Genomic DNA, 18,839 nt, shown 5'->3' with positions numbered 1-18,839 from the left:
GGTTAAAAGGCACATCATGGGGCAGAGTAGCAAATAGGGGGTATAAGGCATTTTTGGGGGCAGAGTGGCAACCCTGGGGGCAGATGTGCATAACTGGGGCGGCAGGTTGGCAAATAAAAGGAAATAAAAAAATATATATTTTTCTCAATCATAGCTTTTATGAAATATGAAAAAATTGTTTACATGAATTAATATTGACTAGTAAAACTTTTTTTTCCTATAGGGTAGTCTTATATTCAGGCTTTTTGTTTTTTTCCTAAATTAATATTTAAATTTTGGAGGGTCGTCTTATAATCGAGCAAATACGGTACCTTGAGGTGTCTAATTTAAAAAAATATTAAAAAAATATATGGGTTGAAAGGGCAAATTGCATTGGCCAGCACATGCGGCAGAATGACCAGCTTTGGGGAAAAAAATGGTTTTAAAATAGCAAAACGCTACTTGTGCAATAACTTGCAGAAAAAAGAAAAAAAAACATAAAAACAATGGGTATTTCTAAACTCAGGACAAATAGTAGAATCTATTTAGCAGGTTTTTTCATTAGTTTTTTTTGGATGAGTAAAAGACATTTCATGTAAAAGTCAGAAAATGTGGGGGTTTTTTTTCATCATATTTTATAAAGAAATTTATAGGAGATTAGATAATATGATCAAAAATGGTATGTGAAGAGAAAGCCCTTCTTGTCCTGAAAAAAACAATATATAACTTGTGTTAAAACAGCCACGGTCCCAAAGTGTACAAAAGGTTTAACCCCTTCCGGACCGGGACATACCTGGTACTTCCTGATCAGATATCACCACCAGACCGGGACAACCAGGTACGTCATCTCAAAAAAATGCTGCTGCTGTCTGCACGGGTGTCTGAGCAGACAGCACAGCCACCCAGAGCCCGTCCCCAAGCCTTAGATCACTCCCACGGAGTGATTTTGTCGGCTCAAAATCTGCTTTTCGTAAAATGCCACGAACAGACAGCTTCAGGCAAGTGTGAGGACCTGCCACAACACTCTCCTGCTGCCTGATTGCTCCATGAGAGTACAGCGTTAACCAGGCAGACCAGCAACAGCAAAAACGAGCCCCCCACAAGCCCTTTGATCAGTCCTGTAGGACTGATCAAAGAGACTCCTCCCTGCAATCTCCGGTCTATGGGAGATTGTGTCCCAGCTGCCAGAGGCAGTTTAGGGACAGGAAGACAGGGTTCTTCGGTCTCCATATGAGTGTGGAGAGAAGCCCCACAAGCTTGTGGGGACTAAATATCAGTCAATGCTGTGCTTCAGTGGAGCATCAGCATTGAAAGAGTTAAAAAAAAAAATGTAATAAAATTATTTAAAAATAAATAACAGCACTGACCTGAAAGTCCAGGGTGCTTCCAGGTCAAATGCTGGGCTAGGCTGATGATGATCAGATCACTCCTGGCCAATAGGAGTGATCTGATCATTATGGCAGCCCCTGGATGACCCTGCCCTACAAAGAGAGAGGGGTCATCTAGGGTAATTATGAAAAAACACAAATTATTAATAAAAAAAAATACATAATACCTGATCACTTGTCGTGACATTTTAAGTCGCTGATTATTGATCGATCTCCCTGATCAATGTCAGCGGCCTAAACTTGTCATTTACAAGTAATCTGATAAAAAAATATTTTTCCAGTTTTGACTCGACTGAACAGCATATTCAAGGTGTGGTCTTACCATTGATTTATAAAGAGGCAAAATTATATTTTTATCCCGTGAATTGATACCCCTTTTTATACATGACAATGCCTTACTGGCCTTAGCAACTGCTGACTGACATTGCACATTGTTGAAAAAGTGAGAATTTTTTTTTTTTTACAAAAAATCACCATATTTTAATTTTTTTATAGTAAATTAGATGATATGATAAAAATAATGGTATCTAAAGAAAGCCCTGTTTGTCCTGAAAAAAACAATATATAATATGTTTGGGAACACGAAATGATAATGAAGAAAATCACAGCTAAACAGCAACACTGAAAAATGTTAAGAGCCATTGTCCCACAACAAGTTTTGTTCTTTTGAAAAATGTGGGAAAAAAAGGGAAATATTTTCACAATTTCACCTATAAAAACTATATATAACCAATGCAAATGGCAAAAAACTCCAAAAGTATATTTAGGTATTTGTCCTGTTTTTGGAAACAGTTCATATGCCTGCTATTTCGGCACTTACAGGGTTAAACATGAATGATGCGCATCGCGCTTAACAAGAATTTTTAAAGAGATGTGTGTTGGGAGTTGTACCCCAATAGCGGCCAGAAAAAGAAAAACTGCTAAACAAAAGTATATATTTTTGGAAAGTTGACATGCCATTTTAACACTTGATTTTTTTTTTTTTTCATTTAATCTAAACAGTTTTTCAGTACATTTCTTTCCCTGGGTACATGAAATTACTGAAACAACCCCCGAGTGCAAGAATACCCCATACACCACTGCGGCATTGAAGGCGTTACCACTGCGCCATCGCTCTTAATGGAGCGATCAAGCAACAGGGGGAGGATTGGGGCTGGTTTTCACACTCATGTGGAGGCCGAAGTAACCTTACTCCCTGTCTTTGAAGCTGTCTCTGGCAGCTGTGACACAATTGCCTGTAAACCAGCAATTGTGGGGAGGAGCTTGATCAAAGGGCTTGTGGGGGCTGTTTTTTGTTGTTGTTGGTGTGCTTGTGCTTCCATTGCGGCATTGAAGGGTTTAATGCTGGACTGTCGCTCTTATGGAGCAACCGGACGGCAGGGGAATATTGTGGCCAAGCAAAACACAGCCATCCTCCCTGAGGCTGCCTTGGAATGCGATCGCTGGTTTACATTGTCAAAAATTTGTGTCTACATACTTGCTTATTTTGAAAAGTGAAGTTAGTGTACTTCATTATTTAGAAAAGTAATGTTTGTGTACATCAAAAAATACTTAAGGAATGTGTGTACAATAATATTTATGAAATGAAATTTGTGTAATAGAAAAAATATGTATGAATTTATCTTGAACACTACCTAAACCCAATCGAAGGTATAAAGAAGAAAGTTTCAGGATACACCCACGTGAAGACAGGAAATATATAAAATTATAAAAACTAATAATTTTTGTTTCCCAGTTAGGCATTTTATGACTTTTTCCACTCATAAACGTGTGCAGTTCTTTCATAGAATATTGCAATTTTAGAAGGGGGGGGGGCATTTATATCTTATTTATTTCCTTCCTGCGTATAGTTGTAACATAATAGAAAGAGCATCTAAATTGTCTAGTGTTCCTTGAATGATCCGGAAAACATTTCAGAAGATGAAATCTTTGTAAGATCATCGATTAGTTGGGAGAATTGTTCTCTGGTTTTAAACCAGGGCTTGACAAATTTGTTGTGAATCTAGGCGCCAGGTAAAAAAGTTAGGAGCCAGGATTTTTTTAAACTAACAGTTGGTTAGGAGTGATCTGATCATCATCAGCCCACTTACTAAACTCACATCGTTTGACCTGGAAGCACCCTGGACTTTCAGGTCAGTGCTGTTTTTTTTTTATTATTAATTAATTTTTTTTTTAACTCTTTCGATGCTGATGTTCCATTGGAGCACAGCATTGACTGATATTTAGTCCCCACAAGCTTGTGGGGAAAAATGTTAACCCCTGCAATGCCACGAATGTGTCATACACAAGTGTGGCATTGAAGGGGTTAACGCTGCACTGTCATGGAGCGATCAGGCAGCAGGGGGGTGTTGGGTCAGGTCCCCACACTTGTGTGGGGAACCAATCAACACACAACCCCCTTCCCTGAAGCTGCCTGTGGCAGCTGATAACACGATTGCTGGTTTTGCAGCAACCGTGGTTTCAGCCTACAAGATCACTCCGTGGGAGGGATCTCAGGCTCGGGGGCGGGCTCTGTGTGGCTGTGCTGTCTGCCCAGACTCCTGGGCAGACAGCAGCAGCAGCGCCCCCGTGTGGTTACTCAGCCTCTTACATCCACATTTTTTTATGGATGTAAGAGGCTGACAAAACCTAGGCGCCAGGACAAAATTCTCTGTCGCCGTGGCGACCTGGCGCCTGGGATTTGTCGAGCCCTGTTTTAAACCATGAAAACATATTATAATTGTATTTATTTATTTTTATTTATAATATTTTATTGCCTTTTTTGTTAGCTATAATTTGTTTATACCAGAAAATATTGGAACAGCAAGGTCTAAGCTTGTATACAGGTATCCAGAGCAACAGATTTACAGGATTACTCAGTATATCTCCTATTAGTGCAATTAAATATAATGCATATACAAAATAATAAGAGAAGCCAGTTCTAAATGGAAAATTAAAACATCTTATTTTTTTATATATCTTCATTGTTAAGTACAGATTGCTGTGAGATTCTGTATTTGGACAATGTAGGAAGAATTTAAGACCATTTTCATGGTTAGGTGTATGACGGAACAATTATACCCGTGAGGTGCTAATTATAATTTAATATGTAGGTTGAACCACGATCATTAACTGAAACATTAACTGTGTAGGAGCAATATAACTGGATGAGACACAGCCAATCACTAACAGTTTAATGTCAAACACCATGATAACAACATAGCAACAAGACACAAGGTAGTTATCAACAAGGTCTCTCCCGGGTACAAATTTCAAGGCTGATAGGGGTTTCCAGATGTTCTGTCCAAGCTCTTTTGAAGAAGGACAAAGAAACGAGCAATGTTGAGTACTGTAGACGCAGTGGTCAGCTAAGGAAGCTTAGTGTATCAGATGAAAGGCACATTATGCTCACTTCACTTCGCAATCAGATGTTCAGCAGTGTCATTAGCTCAGCATTGGCAGAAAACGGTGGGACCCTAGTACACTCATCTACTGTCCGGAGCTGTCTGGTCAGAAATGGTCTTTATGGAACACTTGTGGCCAAAAAGCCATACCTCTAACATGGAATATAAATGTGTGCATGTCTTTATTGAACAAACCTGTTTGTTTTGGGTTTCTCTCTCTCTCTCCTCTCTCTCCCCACCTTTGATTTCTGCAAACGAGTCTTTAACCAAAAAACACAATCTTTGTTCTCTTTCTTCAACATGTTATGTTAATAAAATACAGAGAGTAAACAGTGTCATTCTCTGCACAGTTATTCTAGACCCTTTTATCCTGTTCCCATTGGGAAGGGGGGTTAAACTTCCATAATCCTTCCATACAACAATAAGTAGCAGACTCTGACATACACACCAGCCAGCATCCTCCTCTATGCAGTATCCGTCCTTTGTCTACACAAAAAAACAATATATTAGCTCCCTGTGAGGGGCTATATTGGCAGAGCTTAGGAATGAAGTCCACACTTCATATCAAGCGCCAATCATGGTACAATTAATTTTCAGCTATGCCCAGCATGCCTGACATTTCCCAAGATGATACAACTATGTATGGAGATGAATTGTGATACTTGTGCTACTGTAAATACTCATATAAACATATTTTTGGGTGGTTTCAGCAAGCACTCAAAGTTCTGACGAAGGAAAAGAGTATTTTATGGAAAATAACCAGCTTGCGACTGACCTGGAAGAAAAACAAGAATTTCATGTTGCAGAAAAAATAGTGTATATTGAATATCCAAAGGAAGACATTTTTCTAAGTGAGAAAGAAAAGCAGAACGAAGAATCTAATGAGAAAGACAACTGTTCGTCATCTAGTATTTCATCTGAACAAGGAATTTCAAAAAGAGAAGAAAATAATTATCAGGCCATTGAAAATAAAACAGGTAATTCATATATGTACAGAGTCTATTAAAGTTCATACATAAAAAATATCACAGGCAAACTTTCTTCTTAAAAAAATATTTAAAAAAACAAGTGAGGCAATGATGATCCCGTCTTTACCCACCCTGTGCATGGTATGGTGTGTGTGGGGGTAATTAGCCCTTGTGAGGCTAATACCTTCCTCACATAACAAACGAACATTGGTAACTTCTCTGCAGGGATACAAATTATGATCCAAAATATGAAAAACTAATACCTGTATTTTATCAAAATATGCCAAAATTTGATTAACAATAATGAATATGGGTTATATCCTATATTTTATCTTTGACCCAAAGTTCTTGCAGAGCACATTAAACTTTGTAAGTGAAAACAAGATTTAAAAAATGCACAGACTATAATTTATTGTGAAGACCAAAATCTATGAAATATCTATATGATCTGTGCAGTACAAAATATAAAACAGAAACATTTACTTCAATATATAGCATGACATAGAATACAGTGTATTACTGATAGGTATCAAATATTAGTTACTGTATTATGTATAACAGAACTGACTGGTTGTGTTGGATCAAAACAGTGGGTATTGTAATTTAAAGAGATATTCCCAGTAAAACAAACATTATTTCACAGTAATATGCATAGCAAATGAGCATGCAATGTATGGATATAATAGGTTGCTGTAACATTTTATTGTGCTAAGTAATCAAACGAATTCATTAAAAAATGCACTTTTTTAAGGTACTTTTGCCCATTGTACTTACAATGAAGAGGAAGGTGTGCACTCAACTAGGCGGTGTGATCCCAGTGATGAATGTGCAGAAGAAGACGGTGAGGATGAGGAAAAAATATTTGAAGATAATTGCATTGTGAACAAAAGAAGATCCATCTTTCAAGATGAGTTAAAGGCAATAATGGAAAATAACAATGAAACAATAAATAGCCAAAGTCATAAAGAAACAGTCAAAGAATATTTAAATACTGGGGCATTTATTTGCACAAATGACTCTGCAGGAAATACACGTGAAACTATTGGAGATACACTGGGGCAGACAAGAAAAGAATTTGACTATATATGGGACCAGTCAATAGTTAGCCCAAAAGAACTTAAAATTAAAGATATGGATTTTACAGACCTTGAGGATGTTGATGACATTGATGTTTTAAACATGGAGCTATATTCAAGTCAGTCACCTAAAGGTTGTCCACTAGCAGCACCCCCACCATTAAACTGCTTTGGTTTACTACCCCCACCTCCCCCACCTATTTCAGGGTGTTTCAGTATAGTACCATCAAGTGTGCTTCCTCCTGCATTGCCATCATGTTATAATCAAGGTTTCATATCTCCAAAGCTTTCAAGAAATGAATCGTTTTTTGTAAAGAAAAAAAAAACAATTCGCCTTTTTTGGAATGAGGTTCGACTTTTTGAAGCACAAACCTCACAACACAGTCGGTACAAAAATTCTATATGGTCTACTCTACAACCCATAAAACTGGATACGACAAAACTTGAGCACCTTTTTGAATCTAGATCCAAAGAAATCTCTACCTCCAAGGTACAGTACTATATAAAACACAGTATATACATTTGACATACTTTGTATATACTATGGTTTTCACCAATTTTGTAAACTAAATAAAAAAAAATTTGAATGCATTCTAAATTTGATTAAGAATATTGTACATCCTCTTGTCTGATCTATCTTTTGGAAGTTAAAAGTTTTAAAAGATGGAGGCGGTACTAAGACTAGGTAAGTTAAGCACACAAGGTATGTTTCATAGATTCTTGGGAAGAAAAAGAGGTTAGGACTGGCTTTTTATACAACACTGTTTGAATGCAGTTGGTCCTAAATCAATTAAGTAAATAAAAAAAATCAAATCATTGTATTTTTAAACATTGAAACACAAAATTACAAAGTAACATTAGTTATAAAATGGAGGACATTAAAGACTATAAGACTGTAAACCATAATTTAACTACATGTTTTACTGAAACTGAGCTTGAACGAGCCTCTTATCTTTTTGTTACAATGGACTCTTCAGTTATGTTTTTCCCTCCACAGTTGAGAATGGATTTAATATATTTAATGGATCAATATATGTATCCGTAACAGTTTTCCTAAACACAGTGACTAACTACTTATACCTTTAATCCTTAATGGGACTCGTCAGCATGAGGTTGCGATACTGGCTTAATACTTGAGGCTTGGGGAAGCACGAGAAATACCAGTAACAAACAAAAGTTATGGTGGGTAAAGGTGATGGAAAACCCTTCCACTTAAAATTAAGGGGGTAGTAGAAGCATTATTAAACACTTATCTACAGACACCGGAGAAGCCAGAAGGCTTGTTTTTTCCCTCTCATGGTGCTGTCACAACCAAAAGGGATTCTGGGTAGGTACATGCAAATAAGGTCAACCTTTTGCCTCTATATCCACTTCATACATGGATCCCTTGTGTGTGTGTGTGTGTGTATATATATATATATATATATATATATATATATATATATATATATATATATATATACCGTATTGGCTCGAATATAGGCCGCACTTTTTCCCCCCACTTTAAGTCTTTAAAGTGGGGGTGTGGCCTATATTCGGGGTCTAGCGCCCGACGCCCGGGATACAGATCCCCCACAGCGGTGCAGGGGACCTGCATCCTACTCTCCGATACGCTCAGACAGCCTCCCCTGCCAGCACTTTCAATGGGGGGAATGCCAGCACGGGAGGTTGTCTAAGCGCATTGTGCACGTCTGCACGATGTGCTTTAACAATCTCCCTTGCCGGGAATTCCCACGGGGGGAGTCCCGGCAAGGGAGATTGTTAAAGCACATCGTGCTAGCAGCTAGCGAGAGGTTGTTAACGCTTGCATCGCCGCAGCCGTTGAACGTCTGCGCGATGTATTCTAACAATCTTCCTTGCCGGCACTTCCCACTGCGGAAGTGCCAGCACCGGAAGTTAAATATGCATACTAGGTAGCTGTCCCCCGCCAGCCCTGCAAGAACCCGGGGAGTCTGCACCGGTAAGTCTAGGGGGGGACCTCTTGGGGGCAGAGTGGCAGCATATCTAAGGGGGGGGGATAGAGTGGCAGCATATCTCGGGGGGGGCACATCTCGGGGGCAGAGTGCATATCTCAGGGGGGGATAGAATGGCAGCATTTCTCGTGGGGGCAGAGTGGCAACATATCTGTTCCACTAAGTGTTTTTTTTTTTTACTAAAAAAAATTTTTTCTTTAAAAAAGCACCTAACTTTTAGGGTGCGGCCTATATTCGGGTGCGGCCTATATCCGAGCCAATACGGTATATACCGTATTTGCTCGATTATAAGACAAGGTTTTTTCAGAGCAAATGCTCTGAAAAATACCCCTCGTCTTCTAATCGGGGTCGTCTTCTAATCAGACCTCAAATAGAGGTCTGATTATGAGACTAAGATCCAGATCCCCCACGCCGCTGCAGGGGACCTGGATCCTCCTATCTCCCCCCCCCACACACACACTTACCGGTGCTTCCTGCTGTATTGCCGCGGGTTGACGTCTACGCGATCCGGAAGGAGGTGTGGCTAGCAGCGGGGGTTGTCTGCGTCCGTCGCGGATACCTTCCCCGACTGTCAGAGATCAGAGTTCCCCGCACCGGTGCGGGGAACTCTGATCTCTGACAGCCCGGGAAGGTATGCGCGATGGACGCAGACAAACCCCCGCTGCCAACTCCACCTCCTTCCGGCTGCAGCATGGCATATAGGACATCCTGATGAAAGTCTAATAAACAGACTGAAACGTTGATTAGAAAACTGTAGTTTCTCGAGTGATTATTTAAAGAAGTCCCTGGAGTGCCAGTAACTATTTTTGGATGTTTTATGATTTGCTGTGGCAGCTACTTGGCACCGGGCTAAAAAAGTGGTGATTGGTGTGCAATTATTAATTTTGGACTATATATATATATATATATATATATATATATATATATATATATATATATATACACACACACACTGTGTCCACAATTATTAGGTAAGTTTTATTTTTGAGGAGTTATTTTACTACAGTGCTCTCCGTCAAACCAAAATGTTAAGAAACCTTAAACCTGAATACTTAAGAAAGTAAAAGTGAGGTTTTGGTTTTCTTAGGAGAATATCTATGTGTGCACAATTATTTGGCAACTATTAGTGTGAAGCATTATCATGCAACTAAATGAAAAACAATAATTTTATAGCAAGACAGGAGGCTTCATAATTTGCATAACATCTTTACTCTACCACCCATAGCAGCAAAGAGACAAACATGAAAATCTAAATATATAACCAATCAACATAATACAGGGACTATAAAGCCTGAAAACAGATACTCCTCCTCCTCTTCTTTGCTGCTACCACCAACAGGTCAGATCAGCTATCCATTCAATTTTCCTATATTGATTGTTTCTATTATAGATTTTTGTTATTATCTTTATTTTGCTGATATTATTATTGCAATTATATCACCTCTATTTGTTCCCTATTCTTCCCTATCTCTGCTCCCTGGGCCCTCCCTTTAAGCCCTAAAACCCTCTTCTTGTGCGTCTCTCGCTTTATTTTCCCTTTTATTTTTTCTCTAACAGGTTTTTCCTTACCTGTCTGTAGCAATGAGCAGCTTCCCTTGCTCTCTGCCCTCCTCTTCTCTGCCCTCCTCCCTCATGGTGCTGGATCCCCATTAGGTTCCTTCTCTCTCTTAAGCAATTGCCTTTTACTTTTCCATCCCCCGTCGACCTCCCAGGGCTCTTCAGGGTGACACTCCCTATTCAGATATTGATCCAGAGGGCTCAGTGAGCAAACACCCGCGTAAGGGCATTATGTTGGCACCTCTAAAGGGAAGCAACATGCGATACGCACTCCCGTTGGCTCCACCCCAGAGCTCAGTGGGGATATCCATGGTTCCTCATCTGAGGAAGACAAGGCTCCAGACGCCTACAACACACTCCTAGACGAGTGGCGAGGCGATTCTCCTGACTCTGACCTAGATTCGGGCAATCCGGACTGTGATGGATCGACCTGTGCCCCAGACTGGACACATCCGCCCGTCAGCTCCTTCCCTCTCCCAGTAAGCGGACACGCTGTGGCTGTCCGAAGAAAGCAGTCATAGACCAGCACTTCCCTCAATCATGAGACAGGACTTCATGCTTTGAGGTTAAAACAGAATTCTCTTTATTACAAACACACAGAATTTATATACAATCTCCATTCAATGTGCACCGAACCCAACCCCCAATCCCATCAACCACATCCCATCACACATCCCATCAGTATACAGGGAAAGTATCAGGTGAGGGGATTAAGGAATACAATGGGTTTCCCCCACCTGTGTTATCCCCCCTGTAATGCGGGTGCCGTCTGGGCAAACAGAGCTGTGCTGGCTGATTAAGAGCCCCAGCCAAGTTACAGGATTGTCTCTTTGAAGGCCGGAGCTGCAGACACATTCAGTCTCTGGGCCGGTTACACAATAAAACAATATAAGATATTACCGGGTCACGGTATCAGGAAATGGACACAAAAGTGTTCTATGACCCGGCTAAACTTCATATCAAAATATTTGACAGTTCACCTGGCCCTGTCACAGAGTGACTATAACATAACTTCTGTTATCTCAGATGCACTCCCTTGAGAACACATACTGCAGAGAGAGAGGTGGAAGGGTCTTTGAGCTAATCCACCCCACACACAGGCACATTCAAATGCTGTGGGCATCCATGCTCGGGCGAGGGGACTCCACCCGACCAGTTTTCAAACTCCCTGGTCAAATAGATCCAGAAACCAGTGGAGAGGGAGGTCCGGAATAAACTTCGGGCAGAATGCCCAGGTCCTAGGCTGCCACACAAGGTCTTAAGACCCACAAGTTTGACCCCACGAGGGTGACATATATGTCAAAAAACCGAGTGACGCCAGGCTGCTCTCATGAGCCAAGACCCTTGCCTTATGGATCTTGGGAGAAAGGAGATGGGTCCAGCTGCCGAAGGTCGCCATAGAACCCATGTCATGGGTCCTTCTCACTTTGTCAGCAACATCTTCCTGGTTCGCAAGAAGTCAGGGAAATCTTGACCCGTTATGAATCTCAGAAACCTCAACATCTTTGTCATCTGCCGTCACTTTAGATGGAAGGCATCCATCTTCTCAGAGATCTGCTACAAGAGGGCGACTGGCTTACGTCTGGATCTCAAGGACGCCTATCTCGCAGTCCCTGTCCACCAGGATCACCGCCGGTTTCTTCAATTCTTTACCTGCCTTCCCTTTGGAGCTCCGCCCTTTGACGCTTTACCAAGCTGATGAAATCTGCCATGGCTTTCTATCAGACCCAGGCGATCAAGAAGGAGTTCTATGGGTGCTATGCTCCAAGACAATTCCACTTCGGATTCTAGCTCGCATCGTGGGCCTTTTCTCTTCGTCCATCCAAGCAATCGTGCCTTCTCTGCTCTACTACCAAGCTCTTCATCGACCCACCTTTGCAGGTTTCCATCCTATGATCAACAGATCACTCTCTCGATGGAGGTGAGGCTAAAGCTCATGGGGTGGCTTTAATACATGGAGGCATGGAATGGTCGAGCTATCTTCATCTCCCTTCCCAACTTAGTCCTGGAATCTGAAGCTAGCTTTTACTGTTGTGGGGTGTCCAGACTTTCCGGAGTGACCGATGGTAGATAGTCAGCGGAGGAGAGACAATTGCACATGAATTGTTTGGAACTAATTGCAGGCTCCTTTGCCATTCGGAGTTTGGCCGCGGATTGCTCCAACTTTGGTTCCACCCGTCGGAAATAGCCGGTTCGTTTGGTTCCTGTTATAACCTCCTGTTCGTATTTGTTCTTCACGTTGGCTCTGCATCAAAGAAGAGGAGGAGGAGTGGCTGTCTTCAGGCTTTATAGTCCCTGTGTTACGTTGATTGGTTATATATTTTGATTTTGATGTTTGTCTCTTTGCTGCTATTGGTGGTATGTTATGCAAATTATTCGCCTCCTGTCTATATTAAAATTTAGATTATATATGCACCAAGGCTATTATAATCTCTAAATTTTCCATTGTATGTGTTTATTTTCTTCTGTTAAAGTGAGAATACTAAACAAACAACTCAAAATTTACAAATAAACAGTGACGTACAGCCACCCTTCAATAACAGTCATAAGCCTTCCATTCATGGAGTCTGTCAGTTTCTTGATCTGTTGATGATCAACTTTTTGTACAGCAGCAATCTCAGCCTCCCAGACACTGTTCAGAGAGGTGGTGTGAGGTTTTCACCCTGCCTGTCTGGACCCTGTCTATCTTGTACATTGTAACGCCAAAAGGTAAAGAGATAAACACCAGATAGTGAAACGTGAAAGTAAAATATTAAAAAGGTACTTCCTCACTGTACTGCTGCAGCCCGCAATAACACTCCTCTTAGTGTTCAACAGAAAGCAACCCAAAATTAGGCGCGCATGTACATATGTGGGAAAAAAATAAACAATAATAGTGCAATAATGTAAGATTCAAAGTGCTGTATGTGCGTGTATTATATGCACTCACAAAATTACAGATGGTCAAGGCTCTTCAGAATAAAATTCTTTCTTTATTTCTTCTTATTACTAAAAAAATTGATAAAAAGAGAACGGCCAATAGTGCAATATATTCCTGTGGTTGTTATAGGAAAAAAAATGCACTTACAAGATGGTAGATATTTTCAGGCACTTCAACTGAAAGTCCGAAGTTTAAAATCAATGAAGTCCAAAACAGTAAATAGTCCTCGTAGGAAGTCCTCAACGCGTTTCGCCTATCGGCTTCCTCAGGAGAACAGTTTCTTTCCGAAAATTTCATGATGTTCGTGGGTGTAGAACGTCTATTTATGTATTTTGTGTCCGTGTTCCGTGTTCCGTCTTTACTTCCGGGTTTGACGTCAGCGCGCTGTTCCCGTCGTTGCCCGGCAACCGTGACGTTTCGATGGTCCATCCCTCCTGTGTCTACGGCGTCTCCATGCGTCTCCTAGCAACAGGAGATATGCAGCGTCCCTATTGCTAGGAGACGCATGGAGACGCCGTAGACACAGGAGGGATGGACCATCGAAACGTCACGGTTGCCGGGCAACGACGGGAACAGCGCGCTGACGTCAAACCCGGAAGTAAAGACGGAACACGGAACACGGACACAAAATACATAAATAGACGTTCTACACCCACGAACATCATGAAATTTTCGGAAAGAAACTGTTCTCCTGAGGAAGCCGATAGGCGAAACGCGTTGAGGACTACCTACGAGGACTATTTACTGTTTTGGACTTCATTGATTTTAAACTTCGGACTTTCAGTTGAAGTGCCTGAAAATATCTACCATCTTGTAAGTGCATTTTTTTTCCTATAACAACCACAGGAACATATTGCACTATTGGCCGTTCTCTTTTTATCAATTTTTTTAGTAATAAGAAGAAATAAAGAAAGAATTTTATTCTGAAGAGCCTTGACCATCTGTAATTTTGTGAGTGCATATAATACACGCACATACAGCACTTTGAATCTTACATTATTGCACTATTATTGTTTATTTTTTTCCCACATATGTACATGCGCGCCTAATTTTGGGTTGCTATCTTGTACATTGCCATGCCTACCTGCAGCCACTAGTGGCCACCCTTCCATCTCAGGAGCACCAGCTTAATTATTTGAGACAGCAAGAGCCAGCCTTAGGTGTTTAGGCGCCCTTTGCGGACTACTTCTCTGGTGCCCCCCTCGACAAAAAAGGAAAAAAAATCTTGTAACAAACAACTAGTTTTAATTAGAGATTATATTATGTACAATAATATATAACTGGAAACACTGGTCACAATAATGTACCTTAAATATATTAAATATAAGAAAAAAAAACAATCTTTGTAACAAAAACAAATTTCCTTTAAGTATTTAAAAAAATTGGACCCTATGCAAATATTTCCTTTGCACTCCCTCCTCGCACCCTAGCATGTAACCACTCCCTCTGCTCCCACACCAAAAAATTTGCCACACTGACTGCAGATTATGGGAAGACTATGAGAGTCAGTGCAGTCTTCCCTCCTTCTGACTCTGCCATGACTTTGAAAGGTCCTCTCCCCATAATCATCCCCAGAGTCTCTTTGTCCCCTCATTCACTAAACCACACCTCTCTCTCTTACCTGTAGTTCAGGTATAGATCAAATAAACAACAAATGTAAACAACACTTGCGTGTATAGCATTGCAGGTATAGTCCAACAGAATAACACACCCAGCTTTGCTGGTATAGATCAACTGGGGATCACATGTAAACTCAGCAATGAAGGTATAGATCAACTAAATAAGATATACAAAGCCAGGTATACATAATAATAATGTTTGGAAACATAGCATATCATATATAGATCGACAGAATAACAGACAAATCCGGCTTTGCAGGTGTAGATCAACTGAAAATCACATATAAACTCAGCATTAAAGGCATAGATAAAAAAAAAGAAATTACAGGCAGAGATCACAGGTTGCACACCCCAAAGCCAGCACCCAATTACACACACAATTTACAGTCCAGCCTGAGCCATATTTGTCCCCAAACAGCCAAGCGTAAGACAACTTTGTCCCCAAACAGCCCGGCGTAAGACATCTTTGTTCTCAAACAGCCCGCCCTGTGCCACCTTTGTCCCATAAACACCCTGCTTGTGCCATCTTTACCTTTCCCCAAATCACTTATACATCTATGATACACACAAAACACATACAGTCACTCACTCATTCACTCTGTCATTTATACAATTCCTTCACACAATTATTCATTCTCTCACCCAGTCACACAAATCATTTACACATATTCATTAATACATTCTCACAATTCATTCTCACCATTCATCCACACATTCATTAATTCTCTAATTCATTCACACAATTTATCCACACATTAATTTATACTGACTAATTCAAGGCCTCGAGCTCCCACCACCGCAGTCAGGGCAGCGGTAGGGAGCAGAGGAGACAAAGGGGGCGGAGCGATTGCTAAAAACGTTTTCATGTGCGACCACTCGGCGCCCCTTTCTCTCCTACTCTCCCTGCCGCCCTGGCTTTGGTGATGGGACAGCTGCATGGAGCCCCTGCTGCCATGGCACCCTGTGTGGCCACACAGCTCGCACACCCCTAAGGCCGGCCCTGGAGATAGCTGAGCCAGGTTATCTGGAAGTTAACCATGTCTTTAAATACCTGCTCAGCACCTCAGTTGATGCCTTTGCGTTGTGCTTTATCTGGTCCTGTTCTCCTGCTAGCAGTAGAATATCAGAAAGAGGGGCGCATAAACATGTGAAAAAAAATAACAACACAATAGTGTAGTACAATCAAATATAGTGATGTGATAAATAATATATTGCACTCACAAAAGTGATAAGTAAAGAAGGCCCATCAGATGGAAGATAATCTTCTTGAAATCTGGAAAGCAAATAAGGAAACCAATGGTGCAGTATCACAAAGCTTATGTTTAATATAAAGAAGCTCGTAAACTCACAAGAATGTTGGCATAACCGATAGTGTTATGCTAAAAGGCACAATGTAAAATGTCCAACAAAAGATAATAATAATCTCAGTCTCAACGCGTTTCGCCAAACTTCGTTGGCTTCTTCAGGAGAAAATAATAGAATAAAATCCAAATGGATAATAATAATAATAACGTCCGTAGCGATACATCCTCTACTTCCGGCTTTTAAAGGTGTCTCATTAAAAAAAATAAGGCTTTTTTGGCCAAGGGGCCATCCCCAAAAAGAAGGCCTTTACAAAAAGTATTACCCACGCAGGGATTACGAATTGGAATTTCCAAAGATACCCTTCTCTCCATTAAAGAAAAAAAAAACCCTAAGATATCAAGAGGACAGAGAGGAAAAGGAAAATCACTAGAACTTGTACAAAAGTACAAAATTTAAAAATGAAATAATTTATCAATACACCCCCTTAATTCAACAGAATTATCTTTATTGAATAAAGGTTTGAAGTTCGCTCCAAATAAGGGACCTAATAATTTCAATTTATTTCTAGATGTACAAAAATACATCAGGAAATTGACTGTCAAAAAATTCTTTTTAAAAAAGGATAATGAGGTGATAAGCTATATGGATAAAGGAGATACATTTGTCCATACTAACTTCAAACCAAAATCTACTTTTTTTCCGCAAAAGAGTAAGGGTGAACATTTAGAAGTCTTTTCGGATATGCTCCTTTGGGAGTTTAGTAAATTCGATAATGATAAGAAAAGACAACATAATTTAACAAGAAAAGAACAAGAAAGTTTAAAAACTCTAAAAGAAAATAAAGATATTGTGATAAAAGCCGCTGACAAGGGGGAAGCTACCGTCATTTTAGACAGAATGTATTACATGAAAGAATCGTATCGTTTACTAAATGACGAAGATACATATGAAAAATTAGTAGGAGATCCAACAAAATTATTTCAAAATGAGTTATATAATTTATTATTGGAAGGTAAAAATCATAATATTTTAAATAAAAATGAGTTTAATTTTTTAAATATTAAGTTTCCAAAAATTGCAATTTTTTATTTTTTACCCAAGATTCATAAAGACCCCAAAAATCCTCCCGGTCGCCCCATAATAAGTGGTATAAACTCTCTCACTAACAATTTATCACAATATATTGATAATTTTTTATCAGTTCCATCTTACGTAAAAGATACTATACACATATTAAGAATTGTGGAAAATATTACGTGGTCCAAAGATTACATCTGGGCCACTGTAGACGTATACAGTAATCCCCCATGAGCAGGGGATTAAAGCAATTGAAAAGGTACTTAATACTGACGAAAAAATGGATAATTTACAAAATCAATTCATTTTAAGATGTATTAGGTTTATACTCACAATTATTTTTCATTTGACAAACAATTTTATTTACAAAAAAGTGGAACTGCCATGGGGACCAGATTTGCACCAAGTTATGCGAATCTATATGTCGCAGATTGGGAAGCCAGTTACATCGAGTCCCATCATCCTTTTGGTGCAAATCTGGTCCTCTGGAAACGTTACATTGATGACGTTTTAATTATTTGGAAGGGACCGGTAGAAGGTTTAGAACAATTTATAACATATATTAATCAAAATGAGTATAATTTATCCTTTACCTCAAATATTAATAAAGAACAGATTAATTTTTCTAGATCTTAGTTTAATTGGTAAAGATAATGAGAAAATAGGTTCAAAAACCTTCTTTAAACCCACAGATGGAAATGGATATATTGACTTTTCTAGTCGTCATCATCCACAATGGTTAAGGAATATACCTAAAGGATACGCAGAAATTGCACCCAAGAAGCAGATTTTCTCTCTCAAAGTCAAGATTTGATAGAGAAATTTGAAGAGAGAAATTACCCTAAGAAACTTTTAAAAGAAAGTTTCTCACAAGTTAAAAATACAGAAAGGGGCGCCCTGTTACAAAATAAACACAAACCGCAAAGAAATGAAGATTTTCATTTCGCTTTTAGCACTCAATACAATGATAGAGCATGGCAAATTAGACGGGCTATTAAGAAATGCTGGCCAATTTTACAGGGGGATAATATTCTACAAAAGTACTTGCCAGAAGAACCAAAAATTATATATAAAAAATTAAATAATTTAAAGAATATTATGGCCCCCAGTGCTCTCCCAGAGATAAAAAAGGAGACACATTTTTTATCACAAAAGCCTCCCGTTTTTTTTTGTTGCGGAGTATGTAAATTTTGCAAAATATGTCATACACAAAATAAAAAAATTTAAATGCACTATTACAAAAAAATAATATGAAATTCGCCAGTTTATACACTGCAAGTCTAAGAACATTATCTATCTTTTAGAGTGCACGTGCGGCATACAATATATAGGCCGCACGTCAAGAGAACTAAAAATTAGGGGCCTTGAACACTTGGGAGGCATTCGAAACAAAAATCTAAAACACAGTGTCCCTAGACACTGTGTAAATTGCACAAAATTCTCCCTCTCAGATTTTAAGATGATAGGTATAGACAAAGTATCTCCCCATTGGAGAGGTGGAGATATAAAAGAAATTTTAGCGAAGAGAGAGACAGAGTGGATATACAAGTTTCAAACATATAAAAAAGAAGGTCTAAATGTTGAATTGGATATA

General features: G+C 39.6%; 1 protein-coding gene across 1 annotated transcript in view; it reads left to right on the top strand.

The window, feature by feature from the left end:
• The window catches only part of LOC149271645 (FH1/FH2 domain-containing protein 3-like), a gene marked incomplete at its 5' end in the record, with an annotated part of 193,457 nt that overhangs the window by 70,457 nt on the left and 104,161 nt on the right, over positions 1-18,839 (top strand). The window contains one exon of the mRNA XM_089507243.1: positions 6,743-7,284. Within this exon, the coding sequence (XP_089363369.1) occupies positions 6,743-7,284 (542 nt within the window). The remainder of the gene's footprint in view (positions 1-6,742; positions 7,285-18,839) is intronic.

Source organism: Sceloporus occidentalis, unplaced genomic scaffold (assembly GCF_023333645.1).
Source record: "Sceloporus occidentalis isolate IW3139 unplaced genomic scaffold, rSceOcc1.0.p SCAF_478, whole genome shotgun sequence".
In the NCBI taxonomy this organism is placed as follows: Eukaryota; Metazoa; Chordata; class Lepidosauria; order Squamata; family Phrynosomatidae; genus Sceloporus; species Sceloporus occidentalis.
This window is presented reverse-complemented; position numbering and strand designations above follow the sequence as displayed.